General features: G+C 37.0%; 2 protein-coding genes across 6 annotated transcripts in view; one reads left to right on the forward strand and one right to left on the reverse strand.

Moving 5' to 3' along the window:
- Nucleotides 1-3,098: 3,098 nt before the first annotated feature.
- On the reverse strand, nt 3,099-17,846 carry LOC139766500 (uncharacterized). Of its 2 annotated transcripts, none has more exons than XM_071695165.1 (6): nt 17,784-17,846; nt 14,464-14,573; nt 13,289-13,355; nt 10,566-10,753; nt 9,123-9,302; nt 3,099-8,607 (listed from the first exon to the last, which is right to left on the reverse strand). In XM_071695165.1, exons 1-6 carry the CDS (start codon nt 17,800-17,802, stop codon nt 7,762-7,764), a joined length of 1,410 nt encoding a protein of 469 aa, XP_071551266.1. In that variant the 5' UTR covers nt 17,803-17,846; the 3' UTR covers nt 3,099-7,761. The 2 variants fall into 2 exon arrangements, with proteins under 2 accessions (XP_071551266.1, XP_071551265.1); XM_071695164.1 differs by having other exon boundaries at nt 17,707-17,845.
- Nucleotides 17,847-18,355: 509 nt separating this feature from the next.
- The window catches only part of Gyg (glycogenin 1), an 83,117-nt gene continuing 80,122 nt past the window's right edge, over nt 18,356-21,350 (forward strand). For 3 of the 4 annotated variants that reach the window (XM_071695181.1, XM_071695185.1, XM_071695186.1), the window contains exon 1: nt 18,356-18,424. In XM_071695181.1, coding sequence (XP_071551282.1) covers nt 18,361-18,424 — 64 coding nt within the window. In that variant the 5' untranslated portion in view covers nt 18,356-18,360. Of the gene's footprint in view, nt 18,425-21,020; nt 21,069-21,350 lie in introns of those variants that run through there. The other variant, XM_071695189.1, reaches the window with a different exon arrangement.

Below are 21,350 nucleotides of genomic sequence, written 5' to 3' on the forward strand. Positions count from 1 at the left end.
AGGCTCGCCAACCCTTTCGATAACACCAACTCTTACGTAGTATTAAACCCTAGAGCCTAAGCTTACCTTTATAACTAAAAAAAGATCAGTCAGTCTCTTTCAATTCATTAGATAGTTAACATATGCTGTTTTCCTGACAAAAAAGACTCACTCCTCGGATGGTTCATTACACAAGGCTGCCAACTCTTCCGGTACAACTGCCGCATTCCAAACGCAAATAACTAAGATTTTATAGGTAACCTGAGATGGAGAGTTCCTCTTACGGTTAAAAGACTCCATTATTTGCCTAGATATATGATCCGGAGGATATCTCTTTCTACCTAAATACTGTAATTGAGAAGGTTATCCCCGTGGTATATATCATTTGGTGTTATTCTCGTGTTATTTGGTGCAGGTGGATGTTGGTGTGTACTGGTGTCTGTACGTGTGTGTGTGTATAGATGAGCATGAACGTGCTGGCGCGTGTGCAGCCAAGCTTAACAGCACTTGCGAGGTCAGACGCTTTTATTACGGTGAAAGTCCAGTAACCAGAAATTTCAATGAGCAGGGTGACGGGAGGCTGGTGAGGCAAGGGCTGAGCAGGACCCCGCTGGGTAACACTGCTCCCATCAACCCAGTTTTAATGCAATCAAACGATCGGAGACCATAGTGCTTGCCGTATCATCTTAAGTTGGGTCACTCACCTCTTCAGCATCTGTTTATACACACACGTGTCTTTAGCACGATTAAAGTGAAGTGACACAGACATGGGCTAGACATGGATACCTGAAGTATGGTTCACTTTTCTTCCTCGGCGAAGTATTAGTCTAGGTGGATTGTAGGGTCGACCAAAGGCTACCTTTGACAGGTACCATACGAGAGCAGCTTTATCCCTCCTTGCCCACTCAATGATTGGAGGCATTTGACGTGAGGCACTCCTTGCCTTCTCATACGTTGGGACATATGACATTGTAATGCTTTGTATGTAGTAACATCATTTGTCATATGTACAAAAACGGCGCTCAAAGCATCATGTATCTATTGATATCATCTATCAAGGTCAGAATGAGTTACTTTACGAATAAAGTATGGTTGCGAGACATGGGAAATGGATGGAAATGTGCAGAGAGAGATCTCTGGAGGCATTAAGATGAAATATTTTGAGGACAGCATGTGGTGTGAGAAGGGTTGATCTAATAAGTAATGATGGGGTGGAGAAGAGGTGTGGTAATAAGAAGAGCATAGTTTAGAGAGCTGAAGAAGTTGTGTTGAAATGTTTTTGATCATATGAAGAGAATGAGTGATGAAGAGTTTAACATAACAGATATACTTCTCAGAAGTGGAGTGGACAAGGAGAAGGGGGAGACCAAATTGGAAATGGACGAGTGAAGTGAAACAAACTTTTGAGTATTCAGGGCCAGGACATGCAGGAGGGTGAAAGGCATGCACAGGATTGAATGAATTAGAATGATGTGTACGTGCTGTCACTGGACTGAACCAGAGCATATGAAGTAGTCGGGGGAAACCATGGAAAGGTCTGTGAGGACTGGCTATGGATGGGGGGTTGTGGTTTCAGTGTAGTACACATGACAGCTAGAGAATGAATGCCAGCAAATGAGGGTTATTCTTTGTCTGCTCCTGGCACTGCCTTATTAAGGTAAGAAACTGTGATCAAGAGTGAAAGACAAAGAAAGAAAAATAAATCTTGATAATGTTACATTCAACATGCATCATATGAGGGGCAACATTTTCTTTTCTTTTAATTGGATAATTGTATAACTAGCATTTATTATTTTTTCCTGGTCCTTTGTCATGTAGAAAAGTACAAAGGATCAACAGGTCATTGGTAGATAAAATATCAAGTAACATGTGTTTGTGTTGATGTTGGTTCCTCTCTTTCAGATCACCAAAATGGCTTTTGTGGAGTATGGTCTATGTGACCCACCTGTGGTTATTTTGGTGAAATTTTGTCAAGGACCTCAACATCTCTGAAGCAATTGTCAGGATGGGACATAAATCTTTGCTTTTTATACTTCTTTCCTTTTATTTTTTGTTTCTGTTTGATTATTGTAGTTGTTGATAGAGTAACATCGTCCTCTTAACCTGTCAAGTGGTGTCCCTCAGGGTTCTGTCTTGTTGTCTACTCTCTTTTTTCTGTCCATAACTGATCTTTTCTCTGCTTCCAATCCTATTTACCTTTATGCTGATGATCCCACCCAACTCACTTGAATTCACTGCCTTCTCTCATCACTCCGACATTCTTTTATGTGCACCAAACATATTTCCTTTCTTAATTTGGTCCTTTGTAACATCATAGAATGGGAAAATGGTAACTTGATTAGATCCACTGGTGCCAAAATGCAATTCCTTATCGTTACATCTTTCTAAATCATTATTCTTTATATATATGTGTGTGTGTGTATGAGTGGATGGACCATTCTTTGTCCGTTTCCTGGTGCTACCTCGCTGGTGGGGGAAACAGCGATTATTATAAGAATATATATATATATATATATATATGCCTTCCATTATTCCCAATACTTTGCTTTAACTAAATTATTTATAGTTTAATCTTATAGCACTAAAAATATTATTTAAATTTGATTAAGTTATTGGTCTTGCTTAGTAGGTATCAAAAACTGTATCTAAGCAATACAGTAACAAAATTTTATTTTAGTCTTTTGAGTATGATCTCATAGATTGCCATTCAAGAAACAGTTTTCAACTGTTGAAGGTGTACAAAATTTTTCTATATTTTTGGGAGGCAACAGGTTTCTACACTTTTTTTAGTATTCTATAGATTCTCAGAATTTTGTGATGACAACATTGTAACCACTGGTCTGTTGTTATATGTATTCCTGTTATGTTATTAGGTGAGAGGAAAAGATAAAGGAGTCAAAGAGAGAATAAACAAGTATGAAAATGGGACACTGCAATACTTGAATGCCATTTGAATATATGTGGCAGACCAACAACCAAGGCACCAATGTGGGTGTGGTATTTCAAAAAAAACAAAGTTGTTGTACTATGAATGAACATGACCAGATATTACCTACTTAGCCTTAAACAGTTTAATTCTGGCTAAGAAGGTGAATAAGGTAGGAATGAAATTCAAGAAAGGTAAAAAGACACAGATTAGCTTTAATGATATAATGTAAATACAAAACCATTTAAACATCAGTTGCAAGAATTACATATGTTAATCACAAGAAAATCAGAAATTATGCCTGACACCGTATCAACCAACTCACATGTTCAACCTAGGCAATGATACAGAAAATATGTATATATTTTCATAAATCAAAAATAAAGTTAATACAGCATCATTATACTCCAATTGTTACAAGGCAAGTGTCCATACATGTGACAGTAGTAACCATATTAGCTAGATGCCATTCCACACAGCAGTGTGAACTACTACACACTATGTAATACCATTATCATGCCACTCTACATGAAATTGTGACAATCTATTCCTCTATCATCATCATTTCATTCCTAACACTATGGAACAGATTAGTTACCCAGAGCTTCTGATATCGCTCACACACATTCTCAACAAATAAACAATATAAATGGTGGCACTCCACAAAGCAATGTGATACTGTGCACAACAAAGGATGACACAGCATACAATACAAACTGGGTAACACTTCATATATTAATGCAATGTTGCACATCATAAAAATATAGTGACAAGTCACATACCAATGTGACATAGTACAAAACACATAGCTGTGTGACACAGTGCATACCATAACATACCATATGACACAGTATGCACCACACACAAGATGAGACTCCACACAGTAACATTACACAATGCAAACCATACAAGTGTAAGGAGCTGCATAGTAGTGAAACATATAGTAACACTTCCATTAATGAAATGTAAAAATGTACAGCAAAGCATGACAGTCTGCTTTCCAGTGTGATAAAATTTACAGCATAGAAGTAGGCTGACACTCCATATAGCAGTGTGACAGAGCACAGGATAGGTGTGACACTCCCCACAAGACCATAGGGTAACTATCTGCCAATTTGCACAGTGCATGTCCTACATGAAAGGTGATGTTCCACACCACAGGTTGAGACGACACATAATACTGATACAGTACATCCCATACAATAAGAGCAGAGTGACACTGTAAGAATGACAGTGCACACCATACAAGGTGACACACTTCACAGCAATATGACATCACACACCATACTAGTAGGACAAAACCTAAAACAATATGACAGTATACACCACACAAATAGGATGACTGACCACTCAAAGAATGTGACTTTATACACCACAGGGTAAATCTCCACACAACAATGTCATTGAGGTGTACACCACAGAATGACACACTACAAGGCAATAAGAGTGCACAACACAGAAAGACACTACACACAACAGTGTGATACACATTTGAAAGGATGCTACTCCATACAGTAATGTGAAACTGTGCACCTTAAGGTAACACTCTACACAGCATAAGACATTACACATCATAGGGTGACACTATACATAGCAATGACACACTGCACACTATAATGTGACACTCCACAAAGCAATGTAATATCAAACAACGTAGGATGATACTCTGCAAAGCAGTGTAACAGTGCACACCATAGGGAGACAATTGACACCAGTGTAAAAGCATACATCACTGAGTGAAATCCTACACAGCAATGTAACCATACCATACTGTGACAAATAATACACGAGTATGATAATACACACTATAGTGTGACACTCAAGACACTACACAACAATTTAATAGTATACACCACACAGTGACACTCACAGCAATGTAACAGTGCACACCATGGCATGACAACCCACACAGATTTGTAACTCTACACTGTAATGTAACATTGCACATCTTAAGATCACACTCAGCACAGTAATGTAACTGCACATTATAAGGTGATACTCCACAAAGCAAAGTGATGCATGGAAAGGCATTAATTAACTGAGGGTATGAAACCACAGAAATGTGGCAAAACAGAGGCCATACAGTAACTTGAGGGGTACAGACCACAAAGCAATGAGAAGCAGTGCCAGCCAAAAAGTAAGTCATAAAGGGATGCTCCACAGAAGAGTGTGACACAGTGGAAGCCACAATGTAATCTCATGAGGTGAAACTCCACAGCAACAGTCACGTGACTGTGGACGCCATTTCTTTAATCCATAGGGTGACAGTCCACAAAAGTGTGACACTCTGGAAGTATGAGTATCTTGTGGAATAACTCAACAAGGCTATGTGAAATCATGCAGACCATAAAACTGCAGTGACATTCCACACAATGCTAGAGTACACACACCATACATATTTGGCAGTACTCCACACAGCAATGACACAGCAATAGCCATACAATCACTAACATTACATACCATAATATGACATTATGCATACTATACAATCACTTTGAATATCATTTACTGGTACAGGCAGAAGTTCTCCTGTCCAAATTCCTACGAAACAAGCAGTGTTTCAATTAGGAATAGTTTTCTATTTTACATACCAGTCTTTCCAAATGGGTCTTCTAGTTTTAAATGTTACATGTGTGTAATAATGTAAATATACACCAAATAAAATAGTAATACTATCTCTTGACCTCACTCATTATTCTTTCCTGTCTGTGCGTCAAACAAGTGTAAGATAAAGCAAGGCATACATTGACAGTTGCATAAGATGAAGTGCTAGCGATTGGATACTTGTTGAATATAGGCAGAATAAAGACAAAAGCCATAGAAATAGTTAGAAAAACCATTAAGCACTACTATCATACATTCAAACTTTGAAAACTTAAGACACCAATTTGATGGAAATATTTAATATGTGGGTTTCAGATTTTGGATATTTTTAGACAGTAAATAATCAGACTGGTGGTCTTAACAGTACCAAGTAATTATCAAAAAGCGTCTTTTATATTATCCTTCAATTTCCTGGGTATCACTCTTTCATGAAGCTTTGGACAAATTAAACTCATGAAACATGGTCAGCAAAAATACAAATGAAAATAAACTAACACAACTTACAAACCTGTATAAATCAAAAAAGGTTTATAGAGCCCTGGGAGTAAAAAATTTCTGGAGCTAACATCATTATCAAAAGGGATAGAGAGAGAGGCATTGCTGTACAAAACTTAATAATATCCACCATCATATTTATTTACGATATTATCTATCTACGTAACCATTAGCTCCTATCACAAATTTCATGGATGGGATCAAGTACATACAGCTTCTGAAGCATACAATTTTTAACCCATGGTTAGTGTGCTATAACACAATATGGACTTTCACTCTTACATGAGCACTTCTTGCAATTTTGCTTTGCAATATAAACTGATTTAAGTGAAAGCAATATTTATATACACAGTAACTTCACTCTCAAAATGCTTCCACTTCCCAATGTTTCTCATCTTTTCTTCCACCTAATTCTAACTATAGCATACAAGTTATCCATTTCTATCACTCTCATCCCTGACCTACAAAAACTTAAGTTTCACATCCATACATATACATATGTATATACATACATATACTTGTACGATTCTTGCACACTCAATGCTAAAATTTTCTTGTGGTTAAAACTTCCTGGAAAGCATTCATATTCACTTTATAATATGCTTTTTCACCCCATACATGTCTGGTAAACCTACTTCTTCAAAAATTTCCATACAAAGTATACAAGAGCCAAAATCTTGTTTACATCTTCCTTCCTAAACCTATCCTCTTCTTTGCTAGCAAGAGACTTGCTAATTTTTCGACATGATCAATAACTTTAACCGTTAATTTTGTCAAATATCTAAAAAAAAAAAACCCTCTGTAATTTTTACAATTACTGGTAATCTCCTTTTCTTTATATAGAGTAGAACAAGTACTGCCCTTGTTCAATCACCAGACACCTGAGTATCTTTCCATGATTCCATACACCTTCCAGATTCACCCTAAGGTATTTTTACCTTCACTCTACACAATCTTGCTCACCAATGCATGTATAACCCCAGCTTTCCTGTTCTTTAAAGCCTTTATCTTTTACCTCCACTTCTGTAATGTCTTCTCACTTACTTGGTAAAAATTCATTTATATTTTTTACCTCTTCATGAAAAGACCAAACAAGACCATATACCAGATACATTCTTGCATAAGTGTTAACCTTTTTATAGAATGTAAGCATAACTAATTTCAAGAGCTAAAATATTACAATCACTTAATTCATTTAGAACACAAATTATTACCCATAAACATGTCCCAGAGGAAAAATAGTTAAGTTTACTGGTGTATTTATCAACTTGACATTTTTCGAGGCACTAAGGTCAAAACTCAAGCCAAACAGTACACTTATGGTAATTTTTGAATAATTCAGGCCTGGATTTCCTATTCCACAAAAATCATCCTTAATTAGACTTGCATACCTATAAGACCTGTAATTGTTAGGCAAAAGATATTTCCTAATCTGAAGTTCAATCATACAATGAACATAAAAAAGACGTATAAAACATGGTAAGCAGTTATAAATACTATAATATAAAATAAAGTATAGCATACAAAATGCAAGTTATCCTCAGTAATAAAATATAACTTTACAATACAAAATATTATTATTTTGTTTTTTGAGGACAAGGCCCACAGAACTACATATCATCTAAAATACTTTGAAAGAAAAATTTCTGCCTGTACTACCTTATACAAATTCAAAACTCTAAGTAATGTGATTTAAGTTTATATTTCAGCTCTTTTCTACTGCCTTTGTCATAAACATGCTACTTTGAAAACAAATCTCAAAAGCCTTTTCTGTAATACTGGGTTGACTGAGCTGAAGGTGGAGGTGCATGATGGGGAGGAGGCCCAGGAGGATGTGATGGTGGAGCTTGAGGTGGTGGAGTTGACCACTGAGCTGTTGAGTACTGCCCTTCATACTGGGGCCGACTGCCATATGAAGTTGGAGGTGGGACAGTAGGGGCTACACTTGAGTATGGAGGAGGTGGAACAGTGGGATTTGGTGGAGGAGGGGCAGCAGGGTTTGGTGGATATGTATACTGGGCAGTTTGGGTGCTATATGGTGTAGTGAAAGAGGTAGAATATGGAGGAGGTTGGGAGTGTGTTGGAGGAGGCTGGGTGTGGGCCGGGGGTGGGCTTGTGAATGTATGAGTTGGTGGTGGATGAGTTGGAGGCATATGAGGAGGAGGAGGATGGGTAGGTGTGGGATGAGATGGCCCAGAATGCTGGAAAGATGAGTGAGAGGAGTGATCTGGAGGGTCCTGCAGTGGGACTGTAATGAGATTAGTCCTTGCTGTGGTCATGACAGGAATAACAGGGATGTGATGAGAAGTTCCTTGGTGACTGGAAGGTGACTGGTGGGCCTGTGAGTGACTAGTGCCAAACTGCCCAGATCCCTGACGAGCAAACTGAGAAGCAGAATATGAATCACGGTGTTCATAGGCTTCCTTTCCAACTCTGGGGTCTGACATTGAACGTGGGTCTTGTCTAGCTTCCCCTCTTGGGTCCCCTCTAGGCTCACGGCATTCACCTCTTGGGTCTCGGTGGCTAAGGCGTTCCTCCTTTGTGTCTTCTTTGGGGACTCCAGGAACTCCAGACATTTTCATATGGCGATGATCAATGTGGGCCTGAAATCAGGACAATGTTCATCATTGATCATAAATAGTATGAGTGTTCACTGCTGTCTATAATAACAATGGTAATACCAAGGACTGACTTGGGTAAGTGTTATCTTATATTGTTTATTTCTCATTACGTAAAGATAAGAGTGTTTTCATACAACTTAATAAAGGGGAGTCATACAGAAGTCGATAGATAACTCAATTGAGATGTGAGAGGGATAAATTATCCTTCATGCTGTCTGCATTCAATCAGCCTTATTAAAGCTGCAAACAAATATATTCCCCCCATTTGTAATGACAAACCTTACACTACTATTTTCCTAAAAGCTTCGGCAATATGTCTATCCTTCAAAATTCATGTGACACTCAGCTTCCATTCTACCATCAATGCTAAAAGTATAACTCTTATATCTAAGCTCCTGCAATTTCTCCACATGTTGACCAACCAATCATATTTCAAACTCTGACTCATTTTTCAAAAACAAAACAAAACTATTTCTGCATTTAATAAAAAAACATACCTGTAAATCTCTCTGAGACAAATAAGTGCGCTTGCACACAGCCTTATTGATTGTGTAGTTACACATGAATACTGTGCCTAAGCCAGTTTGTTCCACTCTGGCTACACGCTCCCCACATCGAGCACACACCCGGTCCTCACTTCGAGCACACCACAAACAAAAGACATGTTTGCACGGAATCTGTGAAAATTGGTATATTTATCATAATAAACCTGTCTGGAGTTAGCAGCAGTTAGATTTTGGGGAACTGGTACTTTTAATAAAGAGAATTTTTTTCTAGCACTGTGTTGATGTCTGAACTAGAAAAGAAGGCACAACCAACCAGACATAATAACAAAGATATAAATATGGCAACCATTTGATTAAACTTTAATAGGTGTCAGCCAATTACATCCCAACGTTTTAACATGATAGTTTGTAAAAAAAAAACACACACACACACACACACTTAAAAACTAGCACTAAGCTGTCATCTGTCAACTTCAGCTATGCCAGAGATCAACTGTTACTCTAAAAATAGGCCAGGACAACCATATAAGAATGAGGTGAGTGAGAAGTATATCACCTTCCTTCTATTTCATACACTGTCAATAATCATTAAAAAGTCTCCTTTCATCAGAATTACTTTTCTGTCATGGACAGCAATATTCCAGCTTCTGATTAGCAGAAAAATGTAAGTTGAGGAGTTCCTCCAGTTACTGGATCAGACAACTGAGTGTATACTTGCTAGAAAGATCTGTATAAGGCTAACTACTGACTGATCATTTGCAGTGATTTTGGGGACACCTATCTTTTTTTCCAGGTTTATTATGTATTCTTAAGAACAAAACATTTCTGGGAAGAGAAATTTCCCTCCCCCTAAAAAAGTAATCATTCTGTCTAGAACTGCTTTTCCCACTAAAGTTAATGCAATCAAGTTAAAAAGTCTTTAAAAGATATGATAACTGCTTCTCAAGTGTGGTTGCTACACTTAAAGACACACAAAAAGGTAATAGAGAAGGTCCTCCTGAAGGCAATAAACATGGGACCAGAATTAAGAAAGCTGAGTTACAGAGAAAGGTTAGAAACCTTAAATTTGCCAAACTTGAAAAAGAAAGGAGTGAGGGGGTGACCTAATCATAACCTTGAATTTCTAAAACAAGTAAAAAAGTGAACAGTTCATCAAAAGATGTAGGGACAGGACAATCAAAGGACATAGCATGAAATTAAGCAAGAAACTTGTTAAAAATGTTGACAAGTACTTTTATGGTATACAAGTGGAGGATGAATGGAATAAACTGACTGAAGACACAGTTAATGTACACAGCATACATAAGTTTAAGAAGTTGCATGATAGCAAAGGATGTTCAAGTAATGGTGCCCCATTAGTAAGAAGGCCCTACCTATCCAGTTCAAATAGGTCAACAAGGTAACAATCTAAATATTACAAACTTTTTATCTTACCATTCGCCCATAGATAAGTATTGGTTTGTTACAAGCATCACATATATGGATCCTAGGAGAGAGCACTTTTTCTCCAATCAAATTAACCGGGTGATCCCAAGACAACCGTAGCATAGGTGCAGGTGGGCCTCGGTCCAATGTTGTGAATGTTGGAGCTTCCAGAGATGATATGTCACAATCCTGATCATCTACAGGGAAAAGAAATATATCAAATGATAGCAAACTAATCATTACAGTGCAAATATCAAAAGAGCAAAGGGAGTGGGACATCATCCCATAAAGGATCTTTAAATCATAAATAAGCAATCACTGACCACTGAAGACCTCCCAAGTCTCTAACACAAAATTCTACTGTTTAATAACAAAAATATATAATAAGAGGATTCTATTGACGTGTGTATTATGATTTAGTCTCATATCTACATATCTTTATATAACAAAAAAAGACATTTTAACTATTTGTTCCAATATTTCACGTGATAAGGCGTGAATATCAAAATATCTCCTGTAATGCAAGAGTAACAAAATACTTTCAGGACATTCTTCCAACAAATATATATGAATTTCAGAATCAATATTTTTTGCTTTTCTAAAATCCTAATCTTACAAAATGTGATCTAGAAAGTCATTCCTCTTAATAAATAACTCTGAATCATTAACTTTCATTTTCTTTAAACATTATTCTGAAAGACCATGTCTTTTAATGATAAATAATTTAATAAACTAACATGATAGGTAAGCATTTCTGATAATGGTTTACTGATACAAAACACAGGTCTCTGTTTCTGTTCTAAATATTCATTAGTTCAACCATTATATCCTTCTTATGAATGAAACAGAAGCTTTATGTCTGGATGTAGCAATACATATGTTTAATTTCATAAGCCTTCATCAAATTCACTGTTTATACATCCTCTTTTCAAATGCAGCTGAGGATTATTCATTTAATGATCCAATATTATGAGTATCATCAAAAGAAAGCCTAGGTTCTTTTCTCAACAGCTTAAAGCATTTAGGCTCAAAATTCATCGTGAAGGGCTTCATTTTTCCATTCAGTACGAGCATATTTATCTCTCACAATACCTTTGGGTTTCCCTACTTTCTACTTATACATAGTTGCTGAGGAAACCCTGATCATTTCTCATATCGCTAGTTCAACGTGCTAACAAATATCTAACTAATGCTCCCCTTACAAGATGGTCACATCAGATACAGTCCTTAGTGAATACATTGTGTTTCGAGTGGACCTTTCAGACCCGCATGTATGAAAATGTTTGACAACTGTAGTTCTTAGGGAAGATTTCTGTATTCATCAGCCTGTTGTCAATGGAGAAGCTGTAAAAGATATGGAGAGATATAAAAATAATACAATATGAAGACAAGTTTTCCCATACTCCATCTGAAGGTTGCATCACTCTAAGTTGAGGAAAAGGGACAGCCTTGTTAAGGAAAGTTTCACTCCAAAGAAGTCCATTATTTCCCTGCTTCTGACTGTAGCACTGCTTTGAAGCTGAATGATTGCCAAAAACAGGGTACTGGGGTTAATTCATTTCATGCCTGCTTGTTTCTGACTTCAGTGAGGAAGTGACAAGAACAAACTAAACAACTTCATCTCCTGACGTCCACAGCCAATTCCCATAGACCAGCTCCATGGTTTCTCCTGACTGCTTCATATACCATGGTTCAACACACTGACTGCACAGTAGTGCTTCAAATAATACATCTATCCAATCTACTCTATCCCATGCATGTCTCTCACCCTCACAAATGTTCAGGCCCTTATAATTCAAAGCCTCTTTCACTCCACCCATCCATTTCTTCTCATCCCTCATACTCCTTCCATTTCTGCCACGGATACCCTTTCTGCTGGTCTTTCTTCACTCATCCTCTCCAAATATCCAAATCATTTCAGCATACTGTGGTCAACAACATCAATCAGACTGCATTTACTTCCAAATCTTGCTCTTATACTGTTATTCTGTACATGATCCACTCTCCTCACAGCACATTCTGTCTTCAGGTATTTAATTACCACATCCACAATCTTCTGCTGTTTTGCTAGCAGGATTGAAAGACACATCCATATAAAATATCAGGACAATTGTACTTTCAAACATACCCATTTTTGCACAAACAGGCACTGACCAACCATTCCACACATTCCTAAATGCACCCTGGACCTTCCCCCCCTCTCCCACCATGACTCATTTTAACTCACATGGTTCTGTCTGCTGCCATATCCACTCAACCCATCTTGTCTCAACCCATTGCCACACTTCACTAAGTCACTTTTATTCACATAAATTTTCAATTTCGTCCATTCACTCTTTTTTCCCAAACTCTGATACCAGTTTCTGCAGCATCTCTCTCAAGTCTACCAATAGATCTGTGTCATTTGCAAACAGCAACTGACTCACTTCTTAGGCCCCCCCCCACCACCTTACACTCAGCATGCTGCAGACCCATCCCCTCTCCATGACACTTGCATCTACCTCCCTAACCACACTGTTAAAAAACAGAATAAACAACTATAGTAACATCAAACACCCTTGATGAGACCCACCCTCACTAGGAACCACTCATCCTCCTCCCCTCCTTCTCGCACACGCACCTTACTCTCCTGAAAAAAATTCTTTTCTGAATGAAGCTGCTTTCTTGTCACACCTGAGATTATATATATAAAAATAATACGTGTCCAAAACAAAAATAAAAATCTGACTTACACTGTTTTATCTTTGGTGGCTCATTCTCATCTGGCGTTGGTTCTTCTTCATCTTCTTCACTCTCTATCTGTCAATCAGTACCAGAGATATTAAAAAAAAAAATGTGACATAGTGCTGTTGGTTTACAGTTCTGAACATCGACAAAAATTCAGTTGTTTTTTTATTTAATAAGCAAAGAAGTTTAAAAAAGAGCTAATGCTTCAATAAGAATTTCAACATCAAGTCATTCATAACTATGAACTTTTAGTTTGATTAAAAGAAATCCTTTTAAGGTGGTTTTACTCCAGAAAATTCCTCTAGTATGATACAAGGTTTTCAAAAAAAGTTATCAGTATTCTGCACAATATCAAGAATCTCTGAACTCAAGAATATATAAATCCAATACCAAAACAATAATCAGCTGTTGAGCAATAATGTGCTACCTTAGTTATAATCACCAATCTTATCAAACGATCTCTTCCGAGGGTTGAATTGCAATAAGGACTTTCATGAATTAAGATAAAGCTCGGGGAAGAGTATGCAAGGATCTTAAATGATGCAATTCTTGTCCTACTTGTTATTTCTGGATGCGAAACGTCAATTTTCAAGTTAATGTAGGGGTAAAGAAAAAAAAGCAGAACAGAAATGGATAACTACATAATACACCAAGATTTGGAACAAGCTTAAGGATGAATTAATGCAAAAAATGTGTAGTATGAAAAAATCATAAAAGTACATGGACAGAAATCATAAGGGATAGTATAGCTAAGATATACGGAGGATCAGAAAGACACAGGGAGAAACCTGAGAGTATGGATGACATAATGAAATGAGTGGATGACCTAAAACGGGATAGGGATATTGCAAAAGTTATGCGTGGAAATTGAGTCGTAGTTTGTGCTTGTCTTCTTTATGGTAGAAGCAGTGTAAACATGTAAAATCTTGGGATATGATGAAATGGTGTTTGAAGTGTTGTAGTGATATCTAATGTCAAGAATGTAAGTGGGTTAGTATGACTTGAGTCTGTCCGGTGAGTATGCTTTCTGATTGATGTAAGTCTGGTTGGTTGGAGTTTAAGACTGAGTAGGAAGGTCAGTTGTTCATATATATATATATATATATATATATATATATATATATATATATATATATATATATATATATATATATATATATATATATATACGGATCCTCACCATATTCCTCTTTTTAACACGAAGCCCTCTTGGGTGTCCCTTTGATCGTCCTCTTGGTCGACCCCTCCCTCGGCCACGGCCTCGCCCTCGTCGTTCCTCATAATCCTTAGCTGAAACAGATGCTTAATTGAAAACCCTGTGGTTAACAGGGTTAAATATCTTAAGCTTAAGATCTGAAGAGAGTTCAAGAACATTACTCAAGTCTTAAGGAATTCTTTTATTTGTTTAAAACAGTATTTAGTTGGAAGATCCAAAATGTTTCATTATAGTATATCCAATGCTTTGCATCCTTCTTACACATCATGGTGGCCTCTATGAAAGTCTCCATGCCCGTGTTATTGTTGTCAACTTTACCTATATACTCTTCATCAATCCTTCCTTAGAAGTTCCATTATCCCTTTACCCAACTTTCTCAATTAAACCTTCTATAATTCCATATCTTTTCTGTATTACTGTCTATTACAAACTTTGCTTTTTCAAAAACATTCCAATCAAAAACCGACATACTATCAGAATAGTAAAGAAATTATCAATTTCTATTTTTCCATTTTTATTAAAAAATCCTAGCCCCTCAATTCACTCGCTCTCTGCTTCATAACACATTCCTGATGCATTTTCCCAGCAAATTGGAACACAGATGGTGTCATTTCCTCCAAACAGTTTCGATAAATGTGGTTCTCAAATCAAATTTCTTTCCATAATTTGTTTTTATTATTCTTGAATGAAATTAAAAAGAGAGCATGGGTAAATCATTAAGAGGTCCTTATACCCGTTGACTGAAGAATAAAACTATATCATTAATATCTTTTAGCAACTATAAGTATAATTTCACTCCATCTTTCCACCTCCAATTTGGTCTCCCTCTTCTCCTCGTTCCCTCCACCTCCGACACATATATCCTCTTGGTCAATCTTTCCTCACTCATTCTCTCCATGTGCCCAAACCACTTCAAAACACCCTCTTCTGCTCTCTCAACCACGCTCTTTTTATTTCCACACATCCCTCTTACCCTTACGTTACTTACTCGATCAAACCACCTCACACCACACATTGTCCTCAAACATCTCATTTCCAGCACATCCATCCTCCTGCGCACAACTCTATCCATAGCCCACGCCTCGCAACCATACAACATTGTTGGAACCACTATTCCTTCAAACATACCCATTTTTGCTTTCCGGGATAATGTTCTCGACTTCCACACATTTTTCAAGGCTCCCAAAATTTTCGCCCCCTCCCCCACCCTATGATCCACTTCCGCTTCCATGGTTCCATCCGCTGACAGATCCACTCCCAGATATCTAAAACACTTCACTTCCTCCAGCCTCTCACCATTCAAACTCACCTCCCAATTGACTTGACCCTCAACCCTACTGTACCTAATAACCTTGCTCTTATTGACATTTACTCTTAACTTTCTTCTTCCACACACTTTACCAAACTCCGTCACCAGCTTCTGCAGTTTCTAACATGAATCCGCCACCAGCGCTGTATCATCAGCGAACAACAACTGACTCACTTCCCAAGCTCTCTCATCCCCAACACTCTTCATACTTGCCCCTCTTTCCAAAACTCTTGCATTTACCTCCCTAACAACCCCATCCATAAACAAATTAAACAACCATGGAGACATCACACACCCCTGCCGCAAACCTACATTCACTGAGAACCAATCACTTTCCTCTCTTCCTACACGTACACATGCCTTACATCCTCGATAAAAACTTTTCACTGCTTCTAACAACTTGCCTCCCACACCATATATTCTTAATACCTTCCACAGAGCATCTCTATCAACTCTATCATATGCCTTCTCCAGATCCATAAATGCTACATACAAATCCATTTGCTTTTCTAAGTATTTCTCACATACATTCTTCAAAGCAAACACCTGATCAAATTCAGCTAAATTAATTCAAATTTAGGGTACTTTTTAACCTATACATTAGTAATTTACATTAACCAGTTATTCAACTAAATTCTTCTTTTATCAAGTTGGTAAAATCATAGCTGAACACGTGCCGAAAAAATGACAGAAAATGGTGATTCTGATACCTATGGAATCCTTACAATATTTAGAGTGCATACAGGGTGTGGCATTTCCGGTGAAGCATCTCGATCTCCATCACCTTTTAAGTTTCCATAAAGTGAGCAAGGCTTTACAAGGGAAGTAAGGTAAAACCACTCAAAGTAAATAATCAATAACACAGTCATAATGCTCATTCAAATCCAGCTAATAGTAAATTAACCAGAGAGACGCCTATGGCATCCTGAAGTCATTCTTTTATTTCTTTGTGGCATGTGCGAGGACATTAGGAAAGTAATCAACTTTCTGGCAGATGACAAGAAAAATTTGCCTGGTGCCTGTTCAGATTCTAAAATGCTATATAAGGCTCATTTGTTAATACGGATAACAAATGAAGCTGTAATGCAACAGAAAACTTGACTGTTGAGTCTAGAAATGCCTTCCTTTATCATTGATGTATTCAACTCGTAACGCTTGAGCCCAAATTATATAAGTGTGTCGGGTGAGTTCAGGTATTATCATAAATCAAGATCTAAAATCAATGTGTAGAAGATCCATCCCTATCAAGATTAAGATTCCTATACTTTAAACATCTCAGCTCATTACTTACCTCCCAAACTTATGGGTTCATGGTGCTTCAAAGTGAAGTATATGTTTTGATAACTATGAAATTTCACCGATGACATAATCCACAACTGCCATGGTGAAAAAGGAAAGTTGTCTTAATGCATTTATACTTGATAATATTATGGCACAACTATTATTGAGCCCCATATTTTTCGTCCCTTATAAACCTACCACTTATGATTTTTCTAATATCGAAAGATCAGTCTTAAGAGTGATTAAGGAAACTCTTACTCTCTGACATCACTCTTTACAGTGGAAACGACGATTTTGTAGAAGGGCACATCATGTTTCAAGAAAACGCGGTTCCGTATTTCATATATATATATATACTTTCTTTCTTTCATACTATTCGCCATTTCCCGCGTTAGCGAGGTAGCGTTAAGAACAGAGGACTGGGCCTTTACAGTAACCCTCGATGAACCAGGCCACTTCCATTAGTTTGACATATATTCATCGTTCTCAAGCCAACACATGCTTCGCTTTCCACATGGGACATTAACCTGCCAATCATTGTGTTCAATATCTTCCATCATGGTCCTACCCTTCAACCGTAACCATATCAACATCCATCTCATATCTAATGAACTTACAGTTTCCCCTGCGTCTTGAGTTCATAATAACCTTGCTCGAAGTTAAAGAAAAGGTGATACGAAGGTGATTTTCTCACCTTTTTCTTCCATAGGCATGATGATAGACACTACCGGCCAATTGCTGTAAACAAGACTGCCAACGCCAATCGATTTGTTTACTACCGGATCGTAAAACAGAGAATTATAAAGATTTATAAGAATCATAACCAACAGACAATAACTTATCATATGTTTTTAACCATGATGTTATATTGTATTAAGTTATCTTTTTTCGGAATAAAAAATGATAGTGCAATATGCCATTCTTACAAAATTGTATATAGAGTAATACGGATATAAATCTACTACAGAGGCAGATGCATTCATGTTTCATTCATAATAATGAAACTATAAAACTAAGCATGCAATCAAGTATTTGTGCATTATTCTATACTATGTATTACCTCAGAAATAAGTTGATATGATATAGGCTTAGAAACAAATGTAGATAACCACAAATCATATTGGAAATTTGGTTACTTTAACGACCACCTGAATTAATGTCTGATACAATTAGAGAGAAATTATTTCATGCAATTATAAAAAACAAGTTATACAATGCAAGAAAAGTTTCTTTTCTAGAAAAAAATTGAAACCTTTTATCCCGAAGTTCGAATGATATCAGGGACAAGCGTGAAGGTCACAGACGTCACTAGCAAGTGTTATCGGGTCGCTAATAGTAAGTACAGAAACTCTCCTATTTTCCATTTTTCTTGCTCCAGCAATGATACACAGCCACATAATGCTTTCTCTGAGTATCTCGTATGGCTTTTCACTTATGGGTATGATTGAATACGTATGACAAGAAGCAGGAGGGAAAAATTTAATAGGAGAGGTATTGGGAGGATGGCACAAACAGGGGAAAAGCCTTATCTGGGATGAGGGTGTGAAGACCCGGTCAGTGATCGCTCACAGTCCCTTATCTGTAGCCTGTTGACGCCATACATGGTTCACTTCAAATAGAATTACTGAAACTGCCCGATTTTTGTATATTATGGAAAACGTGAGACCTGAACATCTTATTGCATGTGAGTCTTACGTAATGTCATGGTAGCGGAAACCAGATTTTCCATTTTTTTTACCATGGAATTGATATTAGTTTGTCAAAACTATCGTCGGATGTAATGTATTACATTTGACATGAAACGTGAGAGGCCTCAGTAGGAGCGTTAGGGTGGTTTTAGACTTACCAGTTGCTGATGTCTTGGCTTAGTCGCCTTACCAGTTGCAGATATTGTCTTCGCCTAGTAAATAATATCAGTTGCCGATCTTTTTTTTCTACATCTATTGTTTCAGAAGAGGGAGACTGGATAGATCATATCCATACTTTAGACTCCATATGAAATTAATTGGGAGAGCATGTTATAAATCATTTATTATTTTTTCGTTTTCATGAATGAAAGATGGATTAAGTGTGCAATTAGCCTTACACTGCACACTTACTCATGCTGAGCGTATGTTCAGGTTGCTTCAGTAGACAAAGGCATCCTGATTATGATAGCACTTCCTTATTTATAACTTTACACACTGAGTTGCTCTTTTACATAAAACAACAGTCTTTGCAGAAAGTCAATAGTTATTACCAGGCATTTTTATCTGAAGCACTTCTAGCAGAGAGCGGTTCATATTGATTGCCTCTATTCTGTTTGCCTTTATTGCTATCAAAGATCATCAACTTATGTCACTCATCCTCCTTGACCATATCATCTTATAAGGTTTTCACTTACAAGTTTTTTTCACATCTAATTTTGAATATACTTCATGGGTTATCCATCTCTGCAATTCTCATTTTTACCTGTATGGATCAAGGAAAATTTAGATTTCACACTGATGAAAGCTTTCCTTTATGCAAGCTCCTTGCACTCTCTACATCTAGATATTTCCCATTCACAAGAATTCTCAGCACATCTCCAATCCAGTCCACCTGCATACCTTTGCCCTCATCCTCAGCTTTCCTCAACTACTCCATAAGATCATCTCTTCTAAATACTTAAACTCATAAAAGATTTCTCTTTCTTCTCCAGTCAAACTAATATTACATGGCAGCTGCCCGCCTCTTTTTGATTTAGCTATCAAAAAAGCATTAACTACAGAAAATAGTTATGGTAGCTTCTGTTCTGTTTCATTATTTTTCAGTTCTGCCTAACAGTTGTCTTACCTTTCTCTCATCTGTCATAAATGCATTAAACAGCCTTCATAGCATTACATGCCTTGTTACACTGCCCTTAAACCATTTCCCCATACTGTTTCCTAACAAACACTTCTTCCTCTTTAAAACCTTATAACATTTTGAAATTTTCCATGCACACCATGTTTGATTAAAACTGATGAGTACTGGGTGGCACTAGGAAGTATTTTTATCACTTGAAACACAAAATCCTCCTTTAGAAAATATTTTCAGCCTTGCCAAGCTGAAATACTGTGAATATTCAAATGAAAAGTCATGTATACATCACAACATAGTGCAAATATGTTATATGTATAATAAACCGTGCTATGTAAAGAAAATTCTTTTGATTTAGGACTTACTAAGGATCTGGTTTTGTTAATGCAATGTAGAAAGTGTATTTTCATAATCTGTAATGCATCAAAGCACTGGTTATTGGAGATGTACTTGCGGGATGAAGAGTTAGATGCTTCAGATGATAATTGGCTGTTAATTGAGATGTTAGCAATAATCCTCACTTTAGAATAAGAAACTGTAAAATGAGTGAAGCTAGGTTTAGTGTTTGTGATTTCCCATACATTAGATTCAGTTGATCAGCAAGCAGTTGTATAACTTATTTCCCAAATATTGTATAGATTTGTTAGTAGACATCCTGTTTTATGCAAAACTGTAGCAGTACATGAGTAGTTCAGAAGGATGTAATGTTATATTTATAGCACTCAAAATATTGGATAATCATTATTAACACATACAGTAGTGCATTGTCTCATGTATGACAATGGAAGAGCATCAGTTCAACTCTTAGTTCATTAATTTAGCTTTGATGGTAAAGCTAATGAAGACCATCATGCAGCTTATTGAAATGATATTATTGAGAAGTTGAAGACATTGAGAAGAAGGTTGCCCATGAGGGGAGCAAGCAAAGAGAAGCAAGCGTAGGTATGAGATGCTGGCAATGTTTGTGAAAATTCTTCACTGAAAATGCTTAAGAAAGAACTTTGTATATAAACCTCTTATGATGGCTGAGACAACATGAGTGACAACTGAATGACCTGATCATGTCCATCTCATTTGTGCTACATTTACTTGCTTTTCCTTGCAGCTGGAAATGTAGTGCACCTTTATGCTACAGAACCCTGCGGAAAGAGGTCCAAGGGTAATTATAAATATACAGTATATGTATATGTATTCATACATCATACACACTTGCCATTTCATAAATCAGTGAGGTAACATCAAGAATGGATGATAGAGCCATAGAGGGAAGAAGCCTCACTTTCTTTTGGAAAGTAATACAGGAACGGAGGATTTTCTGCCACCCGATCCAGCCCATCTTAGTCGCCTTCTATGACACCCAGGAAATACATGGGCCGTATTCTTTCTCCCCTATCCCAAGGGATATATATATATATATATATATATATATATATATATATAT

The sequence above is a fragment of the Panulirus ornatus genome, chromosome 58 (assembly GCF_036320965.1).
Source record: "Panulirus ornatus isolate Po-2019 chromosome 58, ASM3632096v1, whole genome shotgun sequence".
In the NCBI taxonomy this organism is placed as follows: Eukaryota; Metazoa; Arthropoda; class Malacostraca; order Decapoda; family Palinuridae; genus Panulirus; species Panulirus ornatus.

Bases quoted from the DNA above. Each gene is read 5' to 3' on its own strand.
- LOC139766500 (XM_071695164.1), bottom strand. From the start codon at position 17,731: ATGAACTCAAGACGCAGGGGAAACT. The intron at 13,356-14,463 runs GTGAGGATCCGT...ACTGATTGACAG, and splicing joins GTGTTAAAAAGAGGAATATG to ATAGAGAGTGAAGAAGATGA. The intron at 10,754-13,288 runs GTAAGTCAGATT...TTTTCCCTGTAG, and splicing joins GCCACCAAAGATAAAACAGT to ATGATCAGGATTGTGACATA.